General features: G+C 42.6%; 1 protein-coding gene across 5 annotated transcripts in view; it reads right to left on the bottom strand.

Moving 5' to 3' along the window:
• LOC132394242 (A disintegrin and metalloproteinase with thrombospondin motifs 3-like) overlaps nucleotides 1-22834 on the bottom strand; it is a 518265-nt gene that overhangs the window by 314177 nt on the left and 181254 nt on the right. For all 5 annotated transcript variants that reach the window (XR_009512231.1, XM_059970122.1, XM_059970124.1 and 2 more), the window contains exon 5: nucleotides 6689-6888. Coding sequence is in view for 4 of the 5 variants with exons in the window: in XM_059970122.1 (XP_059826105.1) it covers nucleotides 6689-6888 (200 nt within the window). In the remaining variant the exon portion in view is untranslated. The remainder of the gene's footprint in view (nucleotides 1-6688; nucleotides 6889-22834) is intronic.

The raw sequence follows: 22834 nt of genomic DNA on the forward strand, positions 1-22834 counted from the left end.
ATAGTTCTTGATTAGTCTGGACCTCAAAGGTTACCAGAAGAAGACAGGAGAATGGGGTTGACTGGGACAATAAATCAACCAGGATGTAATGGTTGATGGGCTGAATGGCTTAATTTTGCACCTATGTCTTGTAATCTTATAGAATAAGGGGAGAGAGAAGGGTTTGCTTGAAACCAAATCTACTGCACTGCTCAAGGGCAACTGTTTAAGGGATTACAGAAACCATACACCTGATTTTTTTAAAAAAACAGAATAGAAGTAATATGAATTATTAATTATGATGCTTAACTAGACTTTTTAAATTTATTTTTGTGGGAAGTAGAGTAAATACTATTTCTAAGTTGTATGATAATTCTGTTAAGAGTTTTGATTGAATTGTGAGAGCAAAGACATAGAGAAGGGAAATTAATCTTTGCTTTGGCCTAAAATTATTTTGGAAAGGAAAATTTCAAAAGAGAAATCCTGAACCTTGCAGGTTGTAACTACTTTTAACAAGATCTCATCAAAGGCATTTAATTATAAACACTCCACCTGAAAGGAAATTCCAAAACTGTTGTAAATGGCTGGAATTAATTAATGTGTCTGATTTTGTGACTGGCTCTAAAAATACTACTATTGAAATAACATCAATTTATCCAGGTCATGCTGTCTTCTCACTGCTGCCATCAGGAAGAAGGTACAGGAGCTTCTGGACTCACACCACCAGGTTCAGGAATAGCTCAACCTTCAGACTCTTGAGCCAGTCTCACCCCATCACTGAGCTGATTGCACAACTCACTTTCAAGGACTCTTAATTTCACATTCTCAATATTTATTGTTAATTTGTTTAATTTTTTTTGTATTTGCACAGTTTGTTGTACTTTGCACATTGGTTGTCTGTCTTGTTGGATGCGGTCTTTTATTGATTTTATTATGGTTCTTGGATTTACTGAGTATGCCTGCAAGAAAATGAATCTCAGGGTTACCTGTGATGACACGTATGTACTTTGACAATAAATTTATGTTGAACTTGGGTTTTCCAACATATTCCACACAACAAGTTTTTCACGTCAAATCACAACATTCCAGTTCACACAACAAACTGAGGTGAGGTCTAATTCTGGTGCTGAACAGTATATAAATTTGCAAATTAAAGATTGAATTGATCCTTCCATGGCCTGCTTTCTGATGAGTGAGGGAACATTTTCTGCTGTCTCCATTACATTTTTCCTTTCAGACAATCATGTTCTTTTTCCATGGCAGCTTGAGAACTCCAACTCATTCAGTATTCTGTCCTAACAGTTCTCATGCAAAAATAGTTAAAATATGTTAATGCTCTCTATTTTCCAATTGGATACATTTTCCAACAACAAAACTACTTTTTCTAAGTCCAACAGGACTTAATATTCTCCAAACTACACACATATACCACCAAATGAAACAATGTTCTCTGGACCGAAGAGCACGTAACACTAAGTGGTATTACCACAAATAACAAATAATAAGGTGCACACACAACACAAATTAAAAAGTAACCAGTATAATGCTACTGGTGCTTCAGGCTGGTGGCAGGCAGTTCAGTGGTCTCACAGCCTAAGGAAAGAAGCTGTTTCCTATCCTAACAGTTCTTGTCCTAATGCTGTGGTAGCTCCTGCTTAATGGTAGAGGTTAAAGAGATGGATGGGAGGGATCATTGATGATGCTAAGAATCCTGCGTATACAACTCTTCGAATGGGTGGAAGAGAGACCCCAATGATCCTCTCAACAATTCTTGCAATCCTTCGTAAGGACTTGCAGTCAGATGCCTTGCAAGACATTATCCAAATACTTGAAAAGGCATTTTTTAAAATATTTTCATCTTACAAGGTATCCTACAATTTCATAAAGTGTTTTCAATCTGTTTTTGCTTCAAAATCAAACTTGACTGTTCCTCAATTAAAATAGAGGGAGCTCCTTTCCCAGGTGTTTTCCTACCGTCTCAGCTACTCAAAATCAACCCATTTCTAACTGAAAGTCTCAGAGATGCCTCAGGTTTATTTACTTTATCATAAGACCATACGACAAAGGAGCAGAAGTCGACCATTTGGCCCATTGAGTCTGCTCTGCCATTTCATCATGAGCTGATCCAATCTCCCCTTTAGTCCCATTCCCCCGCCTTCTCACCATAACCTTTGATGCCCTGACTACTCAGATACCTATCAATCTCTGCCTTAAATACACCCAATGACTTGGCCTCCACTGCCGCCCGTGGCAACAAATTCCACAGACTCACCACCCTCGGGCTATGAGGTTTCTATGAGGTCCCCCCTCATTCTTCTAAGCTCCAAGGAGTACAGTCCAAGAGCGGTCAAACGTTCCTCATATGTTAACCCTCTCATTCCCAGAATCATTCTAGTGAATCTTCTCTGAACCCTCTCCAACGTCAGCACATCCTTTCTTAAACAAGGAGCCCAAAACTGCACACAGTATTCCAAGTGAGGTCTTACCAGTGCCTTAGAGAGCCTCAACATCACATCCCTGCTCCTATACTTTATTCCTCTAGAAATGAATGCCAACACTGCATTCGCCTTCTTCACCACCAACTCAACCTGGAGATTAACCTTAAGGGTATCCTGCACGAGGGCTCCCAAGTCCCGTTGCATCTCAGAACTTTGAATTCTCTACCCATTTAAATAATAGTCTGCCTGTTTATTTCTTCTACCAAAGTGCATGACCATACACTTTCCAACATTGTAATTCATTTGCCACTTCTTTGCCCATTCCCCCAATCTATCCAAGTCTCTCTGCAGACTCTCTGTTTCCTCAGCACTACCGGCCCCTCCACCTATCTTTGTATCATCAGCAAACTTAGCCACAAAGCCATCTATTCCATAATCCAAATCGTTGATATACAATGTAAAAAGAAGCGGCTCCAACACGGACCCCTGCGGAACACCACTGGTAACCAGCAGCCAACTAGAATGGGAACCCTTTACTCCCATTCTCTGTTTCCTACCAATCAACCAATGCTCTATCCATGTCTGTAACTTCCCCATAATTCCATGGGCTCTTATCTTCTTTAGCAGCCTCATGTGCGGCACCTTGTCAAAGGTCTTCTGAAAATCCAAATACACAACATCCACTGCATCTCCCTTGTCTAGCCTACTTGTAATTTCCTCAAAAAATTGCACTAGGTTTGTCAGGCAGGATTTTCCTTTAAGAAAACCATGCTGAGTTCTGCCTGTCTTGTCATATGCCTCCAGGTAGTCCGTAACCTCATCCTTGACAATCGACTCCAACAACTTCCCAACCACCAATGTCAAGCTAACGGGTCTATAATTTCCTTTTTGCTTCCTTGCCCCCTTTTTAAATAGCTGAGTGACATTTGCAATCTTCCAGTCCTCCGGAACCATGCCAGAATCTATCGACTTTTGAAAGATCATTGCTAATTCCTCTGCAATCTCCACTGCTACTTCCTTCAGAACACAAGGGTGCATTCCATCTGGTCCAGGAGATTTATCTACCCTTAGACTATTCAGCTTCCTGAGTACTTTCTCTGTCGTAATTGTAACTGTACATATTTCTCTTCCCTGACACCCTTGAATGTCTGGTATATTGCTGAAGTCTTCCTCAGTGAAGACTGATGCAAAATACTCATTCAGTTCCTCCACCATCTCCTCATCTCCCATTACAATTTCTCCAGCATCATTTTCTATCGGTCCTATATCTACTCTCACCTGTCTTTTACTCTTTATATACTTGAAAAAGCTTTTAGTATCCTCTTTGATATTATTTGCTAGCTTCCTTTCATAGTTCATCTTTTCCCTCTTAATGACCTTCTTAGTTTCCTTTTGTAAGCTTTTAAAAACTTCCCAATCCTCTGTCCTCCCACTAATTTTTGCTTCCTTGTATGCCCTCTGCTTTGCTTTTACTTTGGCTTTGACTTCTCTTGTGCCACGGTTGCATCCTTTTTCCATTCGAAAATTTCTTTTTCTTTGGAATGTATCTGTCTTGAACCTTCCTGACCAGCCACTACTGGTCTGCCATCCTTCTCGCTAGTGTCCCTTTCCAGTCAACCTTGGCCAGTTCCTCTCTCATGCCACTGTAATTTCCTTTACTCCACTGAAATACCGACACATCGGATTTTGGCTTCTCTTTCTCAAATTTCACAGTGAACTCAATCATGTTGTGATCACTGCCTCCTAAGGGTTCCTTCACTTCCATCTCTCTAATTGTCTCTGGTTCATTACACAATACCCAATCCAGTACAGACCTAGTGGGCTCAACAAGAAGCTGTTCTAAAAAGCCATCTCATAGACATTCTACAAATTCTCTCTCTTGAGATCCAGTGCCGACCTGATTTTCCCAATCCACTCACATGTTAAAATCCCCCACAATTATTATAACACTGCCCTTCTGGCAAGCCTTTTCTATTTCCTTTTGTAATTTGTAGTCCACATCACTGCAGCTATTTGGAGGTTTCTCCGTCTTCTGTTGCTGAGTGCTCCTACCACTTTCCATACTTTTTTGGATCTTAATCTCCTCTATAACAGGAAAACAACTCTCTCTTCACTGGATTTTTGCTCCACCTTTGACATGACCCTGTTTCGATTTCTTAACCTGCTCCTTCTGCCCCCAATCCTAGGTTGGAATTTTAAACTCCACAGACTCCCTATTTGGAACATAGAGCAGCATAGCACAGCACAGGCCCTTCGGCCCACAATGTTGTGCCAATCCAACTAAAATAATAAGCAAATGGCTAACTAATCTTTTCTGACTACACAATGACCATATCCCTCCAGTTTCCTCGCCTATGTAAGCGTCGTTTATAAGTCCCTGATATTTCTGCCTCTATCACCACCCCAGGCACCCACCACTCGATGTTTAAAAAAACACAAACACACTTGCCCCTCACATCTCCTTTGAAATTACCCCCCTCTCCCCTTCAATGCATGCCCTCTGGTATTAGACACTTCAAACCTGGAAAACAGATACTCCCTGTCCACTCTATTGATGCCTCTCATAGTCCTATAAACCTCCATAATTATTGACTCTCCTATTACTATCACTCTGTCTGACCCTACCCTTCCCTGTTGAGCCTCAGAGTCAGCCAGCCAGAAATGCTCATCAGCTGAGACAGAATCAATGAAGAGAGAAACAGGGCAACACACAGAAAATGCCGGAGGAACTCAGCAGACCGGCCGGCATCTACATAAAAGAGTACATTGTTGACGTTTCAGGGCAAAACCAATCCTGATGAAGGGTCACGGCCCAAAACATCAGCTGTTTACTTTTTTCCCTTAGATGCTGCCTGGCCTTCTTGAGTACTTCCAGCATTTTGTGTGTGTTGCTTGGATTTCTAGCATTTACTGATTTTCTCTTGTTTGTGAAGAGAGAAATGGAGGTCATGTTGCAAGACTTGACTGATGCTTTTTTTTTAATATACCAGCTTCCCAAAGTCAGCATTTTTTTAAAACTGCGTAACTCTTGCACCCTGCTACAAGATCTCTACCTGAAGAAATCATTTCCCTCTTTCACTGGATTGTTCCAGAGGGCTGTTGCATTGGTTTTCCCATCCAATCTCTGTTCTTTTCAACCCTGTGCTACTCAGCTACACAGTCCCTGCTGCAACTCCTTGCCACAGTCTCCAACACCACACCTTCGACACAGTCCCAAGTCTCATTAAACCTCATCTCATGGATCTAGCACAGCTGTGACTCATCTCCCATGCTTCCCCCCCCCTCCCCCAGGGAAACAGGAGTCTAAACCTAGACAGCACAGTTTTAAAGTTAGATGAAATAAGATTAAAAAAGATATGAGGTGTAAGTTATTTACACAGAGGGTGACGGACATGCCAGAGGAGATGTTAGAGGCACATGCAATTACAATGTTTAAATGGCTCTGGTCAGGTATTTGATATGGGCCTAATGCGATTAGCTATCTCAGTTGGCATGGGATAAAGGGCCTACTGCTGTGCTTTTCAGCTTTATCTCAATGTGCTGGGATGTGAAATTTTGTCTGTTATGTCCTCAAACACCTTTGAATATTTTAAAGTTACATGCACATCGATGAAAGCTCTTGTACTTGGAGCAGGCAAGGTTTAGAGAAGATTTAATTATGTAGGATTTCAATGGGATGAATCAGGAAAAAAATGCTTACTCTAAGTTTAGAGCCAATCACAAAGGTTTAACATTTTCATCATTTGATGTTAAAAGAAATCTTTTTACTTTATTACTGGACCATGAAATGGTTTGCTATGTGGAGTTAAGTCAAAGATAATTATATCTATTAAGGGAAAGATTGATAAGTATTTGAAGCAATAGAATTTGAGGGAGAACATGGAGCTGTGGGAGTGTTTCTGTGCCAGTCCAGGAAAAAGCTTAAGAACAGACAGATGGGTAGTCTTTCTCTGTTGTAAATGATGACTCTTTTGGAAAGGATTGCATTCATTGAGCTAACTAAAAGCAAGTCCAAGTTTGTGGAGATATATTTATAATATCATGGATGACTGACAAACTATATATATAAGTGGTGGGGCAAAACACAATTAATTGTAAAAAAAAATACATGTCCAATCTTAAAAGATCATAAAATATTTTGATTAGAAGTCAAGTACTATATAACATACTAGTCATGCAATTTGGTACAGCACAGCATGAGTCCATAAGTTTGGACTTCTTACCTTAGTTGAGAGGTTTTGAAAATATTTCAGCATAGTACAGATACCTACTATATTCATTAGGGTCAGCAGGTAGTTCTGAACGTGTTCTTTTCCGTGGAACCGCACCACGGAGTCGTCCACTCCCAGAAGCACCTCAATGTTGTAATCATTTTCTTTTGCATGTCTCCGTTGCCTCAAATTTTCATCCAGTCGCTTGCCAATCTTGTGATACATATGATCCAGATTACCAACCCCATCAAACTTCGATTCTGTCAACAAACATGATCAGTGTTTAGCACAAACTGAAACTTAGTGAGTTCGTATACCATGTAACCATTTAATCAAATGTCTGCAGCTTTTTAAAAAATATTTTATTGAAATAATATATAACATAATATATAATGCTATGAAACCTAGCAGAGAAAGATTCAATTTGGTCAGCACACAAACAACTAGGTGAAGGTTTTTTCAGCTACAATTCCATTCCACATTAACATGATGCACTACAGCAGCGTGCCAAAATGTCTTCATAAACCCACGATAGTCACTGCCTGTAAGATCAAGAATGGTAATTGACTGTCAGAAGCTTTTCTAAGTTGCCACCAGAATGAAAATCTTAAAGCTCCCAGCTGAATAACATTTATGCTGAGGAATACCCCTGTCAGACGGCATTTAATGATGGGCAGTAAAAGCTTTTCAGCACATCGTGAAAATGACATTTTTAACGTAAAGTGTCCCTTGCTAGATTAAATGCACTGCATAAATCTATGGGGAGTGTACTTCCTTATCACCATGTAGCAATAGTTACAAATGGTAATCTTGTTTACAGAGTTTTCATGGAATGTTCCAGGGGTATTCTGTTCATCAAAATGCAAACTGTTAAAGTTGCCTACATCCAAGAACCATGCAGTTCTATTAAACGTGGTGAGAATTCTGTGTCTGGAAATTTCCTTGACAGATCTAGACAGACACATGAATAGGCAGGGGATTGAGGGCCATGGATCATGTACAAGCAGGTCAGAGTTCAGTTCAACATAAATATTGTGGGCCAAAGGGCCTGTTCCTGTGCTATCTTGAACAAGAGAAAACCTGCAGATTCTAGAAATCTGAGCAACACACACAAAACCTGGAGGAACTCAGCAGGCCAGGCAGCATCTATAAGAAAAAGTACAGTCGACGTTTTGGGCCGAAACCCTTCTCCAGTCCTGCCAAAGGGTTTCAGCCCAAAACGTCAACTACGTGTTTTCCATAGATGCTGCCTGGCCTGCTGAGTTCCTCCTGCATTTTGTGTGTGTTGCTCTGTGCTATCTTGGCCTATGTTCCAGGTAACCTTCTGATATAGGAGCTACAATGGCACAAGAGAACAACTCCTTCAAGCTCATCTGTTCTCATAATCTCTCCATTTAATGTCTCTTTCTTTCCTTTTCAAGGTGGATGGGGTTCTGTCAGTGCCCTTGACCTACAGCTGCACTCAAACTGCTTTTGTTTGTGTTGATGGGACCTGCTCAAAGGGCTCACTGACTAGCCATTTTTTCATTATACCAAGGGCGTGGACTAGAAGACACAGCTCCCCTTTGGAGTTCTGAGGCTTTGTCGTCCTGTGGACAAGCCAATTCCTAACCATTGTCATTGATGGAAGCATTGCAGGACAAAAGAGAATATCGGGATCAGCAGATCAGCTGTTACATGTCTTGGTTCATGTTTTTTGTTGCCTCTGTCTCTCTCATTTGTAGCCAATTCTCGAGTTGAAGAACTTGGGGAAAAAAGCAGTGCAGCAGATTTTAACATCGGAATCAGCAAGTTGTTTTGTTTAAGTCCCCTATCACTGAGTGACACCTCTCTGAGAGAGCACCAGTGGCATGCTGAATTGTCGGCTGAACAATTAGTTTTTGTTGTACTGCAGATCACGGTCTTTGCTACTGTTTGTTTGGTGGGTGGAGGGTGCTGATGCTTTTTGCTGTAATAATTGGGGGAGGGACGAGGGTTGATGCTGAGGGGGTCATTGGGGTTCTAACATTTTTACTGTCTTTGGGGTACTCTTCTGTTTTATAGACATTTGTGAGGAGTAAGAATTTCAGGTTGTATATTGTATACCATCTGATATTAAATAGAACCACTGAAATATTCTGTCTCCACTTTTACATATTTCTCCCAAACATCTGGGCACGTTTTATTGCCAACTTTTTGTTTTACACCTAAAAACACCTCACAATATGTTTGCTGGTGATTCATCTGAATGGCAAACACATTTTACTCTTCATGTTGCTTTTCTGGGATTAGTCGATCCCTCGGTCTTTAGTCTCAGCACTCATTAATTTTAATTCAATAATGCTTGTGGCTATCTGATTGAGCTTTGCTCTCCTTTGAAGCAGTGTAATATTCCACATGAAGCATCTTGGCACAACTGATAGTCTTACTGCAAAAAGTTTTTAAAAAACACAGCCGCCACCTTTGTTTTCTCTCCATTTACTAAGAGATTGTCATAAAAACGGATCCTGTTCATGTGTATAAATTTGTGTCGATATTCAGTGTCAGAACTCAGCACCTTCAAATTTCCTGTACTTCTGTTCACCAAATACTGTACCCCAGTTTACCGACATGGACATTCTACTCTCTCATCTGCCTGATTTTACTGGATTCCAATTTCATAATCATTTACATAACACAATGCACATTTACTGCTGCGTTCTTGCTGCAGTTTTCCATAAGACATAGGAGGGGAATTGGGCCATTTGGCCCATTGAGTCTGCTCCACCATTCCATCATGGCCGATTTATTATCTCTGTGCTGTCTTTACGACAGTTATTTAGTTTATAATATTTTCACCTAGTAATTCATTCGATAGTATTTTCTAGTTAGAATTAGAAGTGTTTAAAGTATATTCATTGCATGTAAAATATATCGGCATGTGATGACGTCACATCCGGTTTCGCCGCGTCTTGTGGGAAAGTACCGGTTTGAAATTAGCGCGAGGGTGGGGGCTTACCACGAGGCACACCTGAGCAGAAGTTGTTTTGCAGGCATGAGAAATCACAGTGAGAGCAACGCTGTAAGTTAATAGATAATCGATATATTGAACTAAGATGTTAATGCCGATCCTGTTAGAAGTAACGACGGTCGATAATGTTTATGCTTTCATTAGTTAAAGAGTTGCGGATAGTTTGCATGGAAGTGTATTTAAAGTAGTCAATGGAGCAGGTAAACTCTCCCTGTATACTGCACCTTAGTGTAATATTGTTATAGTCACCTTTGCAAGTATTTACAATTGAAATGTGATATTAAGGAAGGAACAAATACTGTATCAATCTTGTATTGTTTTATCAACAGTTTTCACCATATGTTAATGTGAAGAGTGAACAGTAAATGGTTAATCTTACTGCGATCTGGTTCTTATTAACTGTGGTTTATCTCGACGTTTAATTCGGCGTTTCGTTACACGCGAAGGAGAACGTTACAGTGAAAAAGCGGCATTATCAGGTGTTTCAAGTGCTGCAATGTCAGCTCGATCCAGCATCAAGTCGACGCCACCCAGCGACAAGGGCAGTAAACCGACATCAAGTAAGCCCACCCAGGCGTTATCAGGTGTTCCAAGTGCTGCAATGTCAGCTCGATCCGGCATCAAGTCGATGGCGCCCAGCGACAAGGGCAGTAGAACGACATCAAGTAAGTCCACACAGGCAAGAGCCAAGGCAGAAGCCGCCAAGGTGCGACTGCGTTACGCCAGACAAGAAGCAGTTTTGAAAATGAAACAGGCCACCAGAGAAGCCGAAATTCAGAGAGAAAGGGCCGCCAGAGAAGCCGAAAAGGCCGCCAGACAAAGAGAAGAGGCTGCCAGAGAAGCCGAAATCCAGAAAGAAAGGGCTGCCAGAGAAGCCGAAATCCAGAAAGAAAGGGACGCCAGAGAAGCCGAAAAGGCCGCCAGACAAAGAGAAGAGGCCGCCAGAGAAGCCGAAACCCAGTTGGAAATGGCAAAAATATCGACAGTGTTGCAAGTGCTGCAGCTAGAAAGAGAAGAAGAAGCTGCCATGGCAGAAGCAAAGTACATAGAAGAAGCTGAAGGGTCGCGTGATCTGACCGAAGCAAGATCTACTTTAGAAAGGACCAGACTGGAACGCACAAGCGACTATGTACAATATCAAATAGACAGGCAGGCTCGTCTCCCCTCTCCATACGTATTCGATAACTTCCCCAGCTACGAGGAACCTCAGAGAGTCACGATTGCATCACATCCATACGAGGAAGGAAATTTACCCTCACGGCTCCGTGATGAAGTCAAGAATGAAAGAACCGACAACGCTCCTTCACCCCCACAACAGGACGGCGGGGAGGGAGAGGTTCACTCCAGGACAACAATTGTCAGCTCGAACTGTACAGACGTTTGCGGTCAAACACAGTCAAGCCGTTCTTGTTCCAAGGTCTGCCTCACTAAGGTGTACCCTAAAGAAGCACAACAAGACATTACCAAGTGTAAAGTAACCGACGAGACGCCAGGTCAGTCAGTTTTCGTTCGAACCGAGCACGGAAACAAACTTGCACAATCAGCTCAAGATACCATTTCTTTAAAAACCAAAGACACCAAGGTCTTCAGAGATGAAGCAAATAATGGGGTTGCCCCATTGCCTTTCAGAGAACCACGCCAGCGCTCACCAGATAACAAAGAGCAGGCAGTCAAACGGTTCACGTCCTTACGGAAAACCCAGAAAAGGAAACCTGAGATGCAGCAACGCACCCGATTGGCCCACGAGGTACTGTGCACCCTAATGGCAGAGGTCACAGCCATTATAAACGCACAATCACTCCTACCTGTGTCTTCTGACCCAGAAAACCCCTTTATACTTTCGCCATCAACGCTCCTTACGCAGAAGGCAGGAGCACCTCCTCCACCAGGAGACTTCTCAGACAAGGATTTGTACACAAAGCAATGGAGACAAGTCCAGGCTCTGGCAAATCAGTTCTGGCCTCGCTGGAGACAAAAATATCTACCTTTGTTGCAACAGAGACAAAAGTGGACAGAACCCCACAGGAATCTTCAAGTTGGAGACTTAGTCCTGCTCAGGGACAAGCAAATCGCCCGCAACAGCTGGCCAACGGCCAGAATCACTGCTACATTCCCTAGCGGGGATGGACATGTCAGGAAGATCGAATTGAAGACTACCGACCAAGGCGATGTGAAAATTTACCAAAGGCCAGTTACAGAGGTTATTCTACTTCTACCCAATGACTGATTAAGAGACTAAGTTTTGTACTCTGCTCATTGTGACCTTACGAAGGTCAAGCGGGGAGTGTGCTGTCTTTACGACAGTTATTTAGTTTATAATATTTTCACCTAGTAATTCATTCGATAGTATTTTCTAGTTAGAATTAGAAGTGTTTAAAGTATATTCATTGCATGTAAAATATATCAGCATGCGATGACGTCACATCCGGTTTCGCCGCGTCTTGTGGGAAAGTACCGGTTTGAAATTAGCGCGAGGGTGGGGGCTTACCACGAGGCACACCTGAGCAGAAGTTGTTTTGCAGGCATGAGAAATCACAGTGAGAGCAACGCTGTAAGTTAATAGATAATCGATATGTTGAACTAAGTTGTTAATGCCGATCCTGTTAGAAGTAACGACGGTCGATAATGTTTATGCTTTCATTAGTTAAAGAGTTGCGGATAGTTTGCATGGAAGTGTATTTAAAGTAGTCAATGGAGCAGGTAAACTCTCCCTGTATACTGCACCTTAGTGTAATGTTGTTATAGTCACCTTTGCAAGTATTTACAATTGAAATGTGATATTAAGGAAGGAACAAATACTGTATCAATCTTGTATTGTTTTATCAACAGTTTTCACCATATGTTAATGTGAAGAGTGAACAGTAAATGGTTAATCTTACTGCGATCTGGTTCTTATTAACTGTGGTTTATCTCGACGTTTAATTCGGCGTTTCATTACACGCGAAGGAGAACGTTACAATCTCTTTCAATCCATATTTTCCTGCCTTCTTCCCATAACCTTTGACACACTACTAATCAACAGCCTATTACTTTCACTTTAAATATTTCCAAATGACTTGGCCTTCACAGTTGTCTGTAGAAACTAATTCCAAAGATTCACCACCCTCTGGCTAAAGAAACTCCTTCTCATCACTGCTGTAAAGGGTTGGCCTTCTATTTTGAGGTTGTGCGCTCTGGTCCTAGACTCCCCAACTATAGAAAACATCCTCTCCATGTCCACTCTATCTAGGCCATTAAATTTTCAATAGGTTTCAATGCCATTCCCCCTTCATTCTTCTAAACTCCAGCGAGCACAGGCCCAGAGCCATCTAACACTCCTCAGATGTTAACCCTTTCATTCCCAGGAACATTTTTGTGAACTGACTCTGGGCCCTCTCCATTGTCAGCACATCTGACTAAGGACCCACAACTGTTCAAAACACTCTATGTGTGGTCTGACCAATGCCACACACAGCCATAGCATTACATCCTCGCTTTTATATTCTAATCTTCTAATTTGCCTTCCTTCACGCCACCTCAGGTCAACCTTTAGGGAATCCTGCACATGGATTCCCCCGTCTCTTGGCACCTATGATATCCTAATTTGATCCCCATTTAGAAAAGTCTAAGCCTTATTCCTTCCACCAAGTGCATGACCACATATTTCCCTACACTATATTCTATCTACCACTTCTTTGACCATACTCTAATTTGTAAGTGTTTCTGCAGTCTCCCTGCTTTCTGACACTGCCTGCCCCACTATTTATCTTTGTGTCATCCACAAACGTGGCCACAAAACCAACAATTCTGTCATCCAAATCATTGAAATTAACATTAAAAGAGCGGCTTCTGAAGAACATCACTAGTAACAAGCAGCCAACCACTCTTTGCCTCTTGCCAATCAGCCAATCTTCTATCCATGCTAGTACCTTTCTTATAATACCATGGGCTCTATTGTTCTTCAGCAGCCTCATGCGCAGGATCTTGTCAAACGCCTCCTGAATATCCAAGTTAAAACACGATCTAGTGACTCTCCTCTTTCTATATTGCCTGTTATTTCCACAAAGAAATGGAACAGGTTTGTCAGACAAGGTTTCCTCCTTTAGCAAACCGTGCTGACTTTGGCCTCAAGTACCCTGACACCTCATCCTGAAAACAATGCACTCCAACATCTTCCCAATCACTGAAGTCATGCCATCTGGCCTATAATTTCCTCCCCTATTAACGAGTGCAGTGACATTCACAATCATCTCTGCTAGTGTCCCCTTCCAATCAAGTTTGGCCAGCTCTCCCTTCATGCCTCTATCGTCCACCGTAGTATGGAAACATCTGACCTTACTTTCTCCCTCTCTAATTGCAGGGTGAATTCTACCACTGCCTCCTCAAAGTTGCTTTACATTAAGCTCCCTAATCATATCTGGTTCATTACTCAACATGCAATTCAGAATTGTCTTTTCCCTTGTGCGCTCAACTGCAAGTCGCCCTAGAAAGCCATCTTATTGACATTCTGCAAATTCTTTCTCTTGGAATCCAGTACCAATTTCATTTTTCCAATCTACCTGTGTATTGAATCCCCATGACTATCGTAATATTTCCCTTTTTATAAGCCTTTTCAATCTCCCATTGTAGTTTGTACCCCGCAGCTTGTTGGCTACTCAGAGGCCGGTGTATAATTCCATAGGGTCTTGCAATTTCACAAGGATTCTACAACTTCTAATCCTCTTTCTAAGGAATTGATTTTATTTTTTTTACCAACAGAGCCACCCCAGCCCCTCTACCTACATGAATGCGCTTTCGATAGATTGCATATGCTTGGATGGTAAACTCTAGACAATGATCTCACAATGATTTCAGTGATGCCTACAATGTCATACGTGCCAATTTCTAACTGTGCTACAAGATCAGCTAGCAAACACGAGGAAATCTGCAGATGCTGGAAATTCAAGCAACACACACAAAATGCTGGTGGAACACAGCAGGCCAGGCAGCATCAATAAGGAGAAGCACTGTCGACGTTTCGGGCCGAGACCCTTTGTCATGACTAAATGAAAGGAAAGATAGTAAGAGATTTGAAAGTAGTGGGGGGAGGGAGAAATGTGAAATGATAGGAGAAGACCGGAGGGAGTGGGATGAAGCCAAGAGCTGGAAAGGTGATTGGCAAAAGTGATACAGAGCTGGAGAAGGGAAAGGATCATGGGACGGGAGGCCTTGGGAGAAAGAAGGGGGGAGGGGAGCACCAGAGGTAGATGGAGACCAGGCAAACAACTAAATATGTCAGGGATGGAGTAAGAAGGTGAGGAGGGGCATTAACGGAAGTTAGAGAAGTCAATGTTCATGCCATCAGGTTGAAGGCTACCCAGCCAGTATATAAGGTGTTGTTCCTCCAACAACAGTCTGTGGAAAAGGGAGTTGCATAGGGAGCGATCCCTGCGGAAAGCAGAAAGAGGTGGGGAGGGAAAAGATGTGCTTGGTAGTGGGGTCCCGTTGGAGGTGGCAGAAGTTACGGAGAATTATATGTTGGACCTGGAGGCTAGTGGGGTGGTAGGTGAGGACAAGGGGAGCCCTATCCCAAGTGGAGTGGCGGGTGGATGGGGTGAGGGCAGATGTGCACGAAATGGGAGAGATGCGTTTGAGAGCAGAGTTAATGGTGGAAGAAGGGATGCACCTTTGTTTAAAAAAGGAAGAGATCCCCTTCATCCTGGAATGAAAAGCCTCATCCTGAGAGCAGATGCGATGGAGACGGAGGAATTGTGAGAAGGGGATAGCATTTTTGCAAGAGACAGGGTGGGAAGAGGAATAGTCCAGGTAGCTGTGAGAGTCTGTAGGCTTATAGTAGATATCAGTAGATAAGCCATCTCCAGAGACGGAGACAGAAAGACTTTCACCCTGCAGTTGACTTCATTAACTTTGCCTCCAACTTTCACCCTGCCCTTAAATTTACCTGGACCATTTCCGACACCTACCTCCCCTTTCTTGATCTTTCTGTCTCCGTCTCTGGAGACAGCTTATCTACTGATATCTACTATAAGCCCACAGACTCTCACAGCTACCTGGACTATTCCTCTTCCTACGCTGTCTCTTGCAAAAATGCTATCCCCTTCACACAACTCCTCCGTCTCCGCCACATCTGCACTCAGAATGAGGCTTTTCATTCCAGGAAGAAGGAGATGTCTTCCTTTTTTAAAAAAAGGGGCTTCCCTTCTTCCACCATCAACTCTGCTCTCAAATGCATCTCTCCTATTTCCCACACATCTGCCCTCACCCCATCCGCCCGCCACCCCACTCGGGATAGGGTTCCCCTTGTCCTCACCTACCACCCCACCAGCCTCCAGGTCCAACATATAATTCTCCGTAGCTTCCACCACCTCCAACAGGATCCCACTACCAAGCACATCATTCCCTCCCCCCATCTTTCTGCTTTCCACAGGGATCGCTCCCTACGCGACTCCCTTGTCCACTCGTCCACCCCATCCCTTCCCACCGATCTCCCTCCTGGCACTTATCCTTGTAAGCGGAACAAGTGCTACACCTGCCCTTATACTTCCTCCCTCACCACCATTCAGGGCCCCAGACAGTCCTTCCAGGTGAGGCGACACTTCATCTGTGAGTCGGCTGGAGTGGTATACTGCGTCTGGTGCTCCCGGTGTGGCCTTTTATATATTGGTGAGACCCAACACAGACTGGGAGACCGTTTCACTGAACACCTACGCTTGGTCCACCAGAGAAAGCAGGATCTCCCAGTGGCCACACATTTTAATTCCACGTCCCATTCTGATTTGTCTATCCATGGCCTCCTCTACTGTCAAAAATGAATCCAAACTCAGGTTGGAGGAACAACACCTTACATATCGACTGGGCAGCCTCCAACCTGATGGCATGAACATTGACTTCTCTAACTTCTGTTAATGCCCCTCCACCCCTTCTTACCCTATCCCTGACATATTTAGTTGTTTGCCTGTTCTCCATCTCCCTCTGGTGTTCCTCCCCCTCCCATCTTTCTCCCGAGGCCTCCCGTCCCATGATCCTTTCCCTTCTCCAGCTCTCTATCACTTCCGCCAATCACCTTTCCAGCTCTTGGCTTCATCCCACCCCCTCCGGTCTTCTCCTATCATTTCGCATTTCCCCCTTCCCCCCACTAATTTCAAATCTCTTACTATCTTTCCTTTCAGTTAGACCTGACGAAGGGTCTCGGCCCGAAACGCCGACAGTCCTTATAGATGCTGCCTGGCCTGCTGTGTTCCACCAGCATTTTGTGTGTGTTGTTACAAGATCATCTGCCTTATTCCGTATACTGCATGCATTCAAATATGATTTCTTCAGACTGGTATTCATCACCCTTTTCAATTTTACCCACTCATTACTAAATTCTTACCCCTTTTTAATCTTTTTTCTGATATATTCAGGAAGCTTTCATAATCTATTGGACACTCTCTTTCCCTTTTACTTTATCCTCACTCTTCCAACTGTTGAACTAGTGAACCTTCTACTTAGTTGAACCCTTTAACCCATCCCAGTGACTGCACATTTGTTCTGTCATCAGTCTATCCTTCCTCACTGTCTCGGCACACACCGTACCTACATGTACACCAACTGCTGCACCCTCTGGCCTATCACTCCGCTTCCCATTCCCCTGCCACATTAATTGAAACTCTCCGCAACAGGTCTAGAAAACTTGCTTCAAGGATATAGGTTCCCTGAGTTCACATACAACCTGTCTTTTTTTTGTACTAGTCATACCTTCTTCAGAATAATCTAGAAATCTGAACCCCTGCCCCCTGCACCAGTTTCTCAGCCACATGTTCACCTGTCAAATCATCCTATTCTTCCTCTCACTGGTGCATGGTACGGGCAGCAATCCAGAGCAACATAATTTAAGAACCGCCTGTAACTCGTTAACGTTCTCAACACATCTCACTGCAAGACCTCTGTTCCATTAAGTTATTCACATGGAAGAGTCTTCAAAACAAAACTGGAAAGTTACTGAGAAAGCAAGAAAAACAGTAATGTATGTGTGACATCCTTATGCCCTGATAACACATTCCAAACTTATAAGCTATTGTGGGAATTACTTCTTTGATGCTTCACTGAAAATACTGAGTTTCCAAAATCAAATTCCAAGATCATTTTTTGAAGTTTTGATATTTCTTTGTCAAATGCATCCTTCCCTGTAAACTTTAACGATGGGACTCAGAACCACTATGTGTTGAGGATTTAAATGACACAACTTTTAGAGAAAGTAACTACCTTTCCCATAAAAAGGACTGATTCCCCATTCAGTTACTATTTGAGTATCCATGAATAAATCCTTTGACTTCAGCACATTTATCAAAATTATTAAATCTTTCAAAATAGCTTATTTCATCTATTGGTCAAAGTACGTCCTTAAACATGTACATGTTTGGTACAACATTCTGGGCTGAAGGGCCTGTATTGTGCTGCAGGTTTTCTATGTTAAAACTCATAAGCATTTCATGAAAGAAGGAAAATTGAGTGGGGAATTTCACATGCACAATAACAGGAAAAACAGCTGTAATTAGTCATAGGAAGATACAGGCAGTCCCCGGGTTACATACGATTTCCGTTCCTGAGTCTGTCTTTAAGTGGGATTTGTACGGCAGTCGGAACAAGTACATCCGGTATTATTTAGCGTCAGTTAGTCAAACGTTTGTCTTAGTATATAGTATATATTTTACCTTTCTATGCATATAAAACACTTAAGAAACATATGTATCCAATAATTAAACCACTGCATTGCTTAGTAATAATTGTAGCTTTCATCGGGGCAGCGCCTTTCAAATGCTCCATTATTCTCACTTTATCCGTTATCCTTTAAAATTGTTCTGATCATTGACCGACTGTAGCCTAACGCTTTTCCAAGGACCGATGACACATTTCACCTCTTTCCAAACGCTTTATTATTTCCACTTTATTTTCAATCGCGATCGCTTCCCGTCAATGGAACAGAAACCTGCCGCCGCTGGCTCCCGAGGTCCGCTGGGTCCGAAGGACCACCGCACTGAGACAGGCTAAATGGGACAAGTGGGGTCTGTGCTGGGTTTGGGTATTTGATCCTCCACAATATTCCGCGTGGGAATTTAAGCTGTAAGTGGCAGTGCTTTTTTTACGAGGTTGAGTTGTGTGCTCGACATCAACCCAGCACGGGAACGGTCTATCACTGGATCCAACTGGGGAAACTCCATTCTCCAGCCTGGTGCTGATCTCACTGCGCCACTAGCCCACTGAAATGGGGGGGGGGGGGGGGTCAGGGTGAATCTTACTAAGAAAAATTTAAGCTAAATACAAAGTTTAACACTCAACACAGTGTCAAGAGCAACAAATTAAAATGGCGGACGGCGTCACGATCCAAATTAAAATGGTGGATGGCATTCTCCTTCCTTGGTTCGTAAGTACAAGTTGTCTGTAAGTCAGACGTTTGTAACTCAGGGACTACCTGTACAAGACATGGCAGATGCTGGAATCTCAGAAGAAGCTGGAGGAATTCTGTACACTGAGCAGCATCTGTGGGGGAATAATTTGTCAATGATCAAAACTGCATCATGACCATGAAAATGCTTTTCACTGAACTGAATATGGAAATAGCAGGGATCTACTTTACCAAGAATTCAGATACTTATCTTTTTACTTGTTGATTATCCTTTCTAAGATAAGGAACCCCAAACTGCTCACAATACTCCAAGTGAAGCCTCACTAATGCTTTATAAAGTCTCTACTTTACATCCTTGCTTTTGTATTCCAGTCCTCTGGAAATGAATGCTAACATTGCATTTGCCCTCCTCACCACAGACTCAGCCTGTACATTAACTTTTAGCAAAACCTGCCCAAGTCTCCAAGTCTTTGCACCTCAGTTTTTTTAATTTTCTCTCTATTTAGGAAATAGTCAATCCTTTCATTTATTCTACTAAAGTGCATGACTTCTCAACCTGTCATTCTCTGCCATTCTCCTAATCTGTCCAAGTCCTTCTGTAGCCTCTCTATTGTCTCAAAACTAACTTGCCCTCCACCTATCTACATATCGTTTGCAAACTTTGCAACAAAGCAAGAGGGCATACAGGAGCAACTAGTGGAGTGGTGCCGCAGCAAAAATCTGGCACTCAACGTCATTAAGACGAAAGAGCTGATTGTAGACTTCCGGAACGGTAAGTCGAAGGAACTCATACCAATCGTCATAGAGGGATCAGAAGTGGAGAGAGTGAGCAGATTTAAGGTCCTGAGTGTCAAGATCTGAGGATCTAACCTGGTCCCAACATATCAATGTAGTTATAAATAAGGCAAGACAGAGGCTATACTTCATTAAGACTTTGAAGAGATTTGGCATGTCAACAAATACACTCAAAGACTTCTATAGATGCACCATGGAGAGCATTCTGACAGGCTGCAACACTGCCTGGTGTGGTGGGGGGGGGGGGGGGGCAGCTGCACAGGACCAAAAGAAGCTGCAGAGGCTGTAAATTTAGTCAGCGATTCTTGTGTACTAGCTTACAAAGTACCCAGGATACCTTCAATGAGCGGTGTCTCAGAAAGGCAGCATCCATTATTAAGGACCTCCAGCACCCAGGGTGTGCCCTCTTCTCATTGTTACCATCAGGTAGGAGGTACAGAAGCCTGAAGGCCACAATCAGCGATTCAGGAACAGCTTCTTCTCCTCTGCCATCCAATTCCTAAATGGACATTGAGCCCTTGAACACTACCTCAATTTTAAAATATATATTTGCTTTTTTCACGTTTTTTAATCTATTCAATATATGTATACTGTAATTGATTGATTATTATTATTTTCTTCTATATTATGTATTCCATTGAACTGCTGCTGCTAAGTTAACAAATTTCACATCACATGCCGGTGATAATAAACCTGATTCTGATTCTGAATTCCATCATTTAAATCACTGACATATAACGTAACAGGAATCATTCCCAGCATGGGCCCCTGTGGAACACCCTAGTCACTGACAGCCAACTAGAAAAGGCTCCCTTTATTCGCATTCATTGTTTCCTGCCAATCAGCCACTGCTTTATCCATGCTAAAATCTTTCCTGTAATACCATGGGCTCATAGTTTGTTAGCAGCCTTATGTGTGGCACCTTGTCAAAGGGATTCTGAAAATCCAAGTACACAACATCAACTGATTCTCCTTTGTCCACCCTCCTTTTTTATTTCTTCATAGAATTCTAACAGATTTGTCAGGCAAGATTTGCCCATGCTGACTATGGCTTATTTTATCATGTACCTCCAAATACCCTGAGACCTTACCCTTATTAATTGATTCCAACATGTTCCCAACCACTGTGGTCAGACTAACTGGCTTATAGCTTCACACATAAAATTCTGGAGGAACTCAGCAGGCCATACAGTAACTATATTTGACATTTCAGGCCAAGACCCTTCATCACATTAAGTCCCAATGAAGGGCCTTGTCCCAAAATATCCACTATACTCTTTCCCATAGATGCTGCCTGGTCTGCTGAGTTCCTCCAGCATTTAGTGTGTGTTGCTTGAATTTCCAGCATCTGCAGATTTTCTCTAGCCTATTGTTTCCTTTCTTCTGCCTCTCTCCCTTCTTGGAGTGGAGTGACATTTGCAACTTGCTAGTCATCCAGAACCATTCCAGAATCTAGTGATTCTTCAAAGATCATTACTAATGCCCCCATGAGCTCTTCAGTCACCTCTTTCAGAACCATGGGGTGTAGACCATCTGGTCCAGGTGACTTATCTACCTTCAGACCTTTCAGTTTCCCAAGAACCTTCTCTCTAGTTATGGTAACATGACACACTTCATTCCCCTGACACCTGGAATTCCCACCATACTACTAGTGTCTTCCAGAGTAAAGACCAATGCAAATACTTATTCAGTTTATCCGCTATAGCAATGTTCCCCATTACTACTGCTCCAGTATCGTTTTCCAGTGGTCCATTATCCACTCCCACCTCACTTTTATACTTCATCTATGTAACCCCCTGGGTCACCTCAGGCTCGCTCAGCTCGTTCTTGTCTAGGGAGAGCAGCCTTTGGCCCCACCAAACTGGGTAATCAGCTGGTGTGGATGCTGTGTGATGTCCCCACCTCACCAAAGAACAAACAGGACACCATATGCGATTAAATGATTATAGTTTATAAAGATTACTATAACTAAGTAATTAATAACGATACAGTATACATGAAGGAAAAGAAAATAAAGAAAAGGCGCCAAACTTATCAAAGTTCAAACACTTCCTGCACAACTGTTGGAGCTCAATTACTGAAGTCTTCTGGCCACCATTCGATCCCCTCCGAACTCCTCAACTCGCAGCTCAGGACCCTCTGAAGTGATCAACCAAGCACATCTAGCTTCATCCCCCCCTCCTCGGAGTACCTCCTGGCCTCAGACCCCCACTGGGGTCCATTCCTTGCCCAGCTTACAGCATCATGTCCCCTCTCTCTCACCCCCCTTGCACCTATCTCCCCAAAAGCCCGCCAACAATAGCTTACAGACTCAGAAGAAAGAACAACATTAATCCCAATTGGTTTACAAAGGAATACAATTCTCGTTATCAGTAAATTTTAACCCAAACAAGCTTCCAGCACTCTCTTGCAACAAAGAAGCATTCCTACTTTTAACAAAACAAAGCAGCTATTTTGATTCACATAGACAGTAACAAAGAAAAATAAGAAACCCCCCCCCCTTTACATCTATCTGAAGAAACTTTTGGTATCCTGTTTAATATTATTGGCTATTTTACTTTTGTATTCCATCTTTACCTTCTTAATGACTTTATTAGTTGCCATCTGTTGGTTTTTAAATGCTTCCCAAACCTCTAACTTCCTACTATTTTTTGCTCTATTATATGCCTCTCTTCGGCTTTTACGTTGGCATGAAGTTTGTGAAACCAAATAAATCACAATAGACTCATAGAAAATGTTTGAAAAAGTGGAGATGAAAACAGGGAACACACACAAAGTGCTGGTGGAACGCAGCAGGCCAGGCAGCACCTATAAAGAGAAGCACTGTCGACGTTTCGGGCCGAGACCCTTATAAAAATAGGTGTTCTGTGAGATACAAAGGTTTCTATCCCACCAAAGCTATGTTTACAATGTGTACTGATTCCTGAACAACAGTAATTTCTACACTAGTCTGCTGTATATTGATTACAACTCCACATTTACAAATCATCCCCTCATCACTGATCAATAAGCTCCAAAACCTAAGCTTCTGTATCTCCCTTTGCAATTCAATTCTTGT

The sequence above is a fragment of the Hypanus sabinus genome, chromosome 5, assembly GCF_030144855.1.
Source record: "Hypanus sabinus isolate sHypSab1 chromosome 5, sHypSab1.hap1, whole genome shotgun sequence".
In the NCBI taxonomy this organism is placed as follows: Eukaryota; Metazoa; Chordata; class Chondrichthyes; order Myliobatiformes; family Dasyatidae; genus Hypanus; species Hypanus sabinus.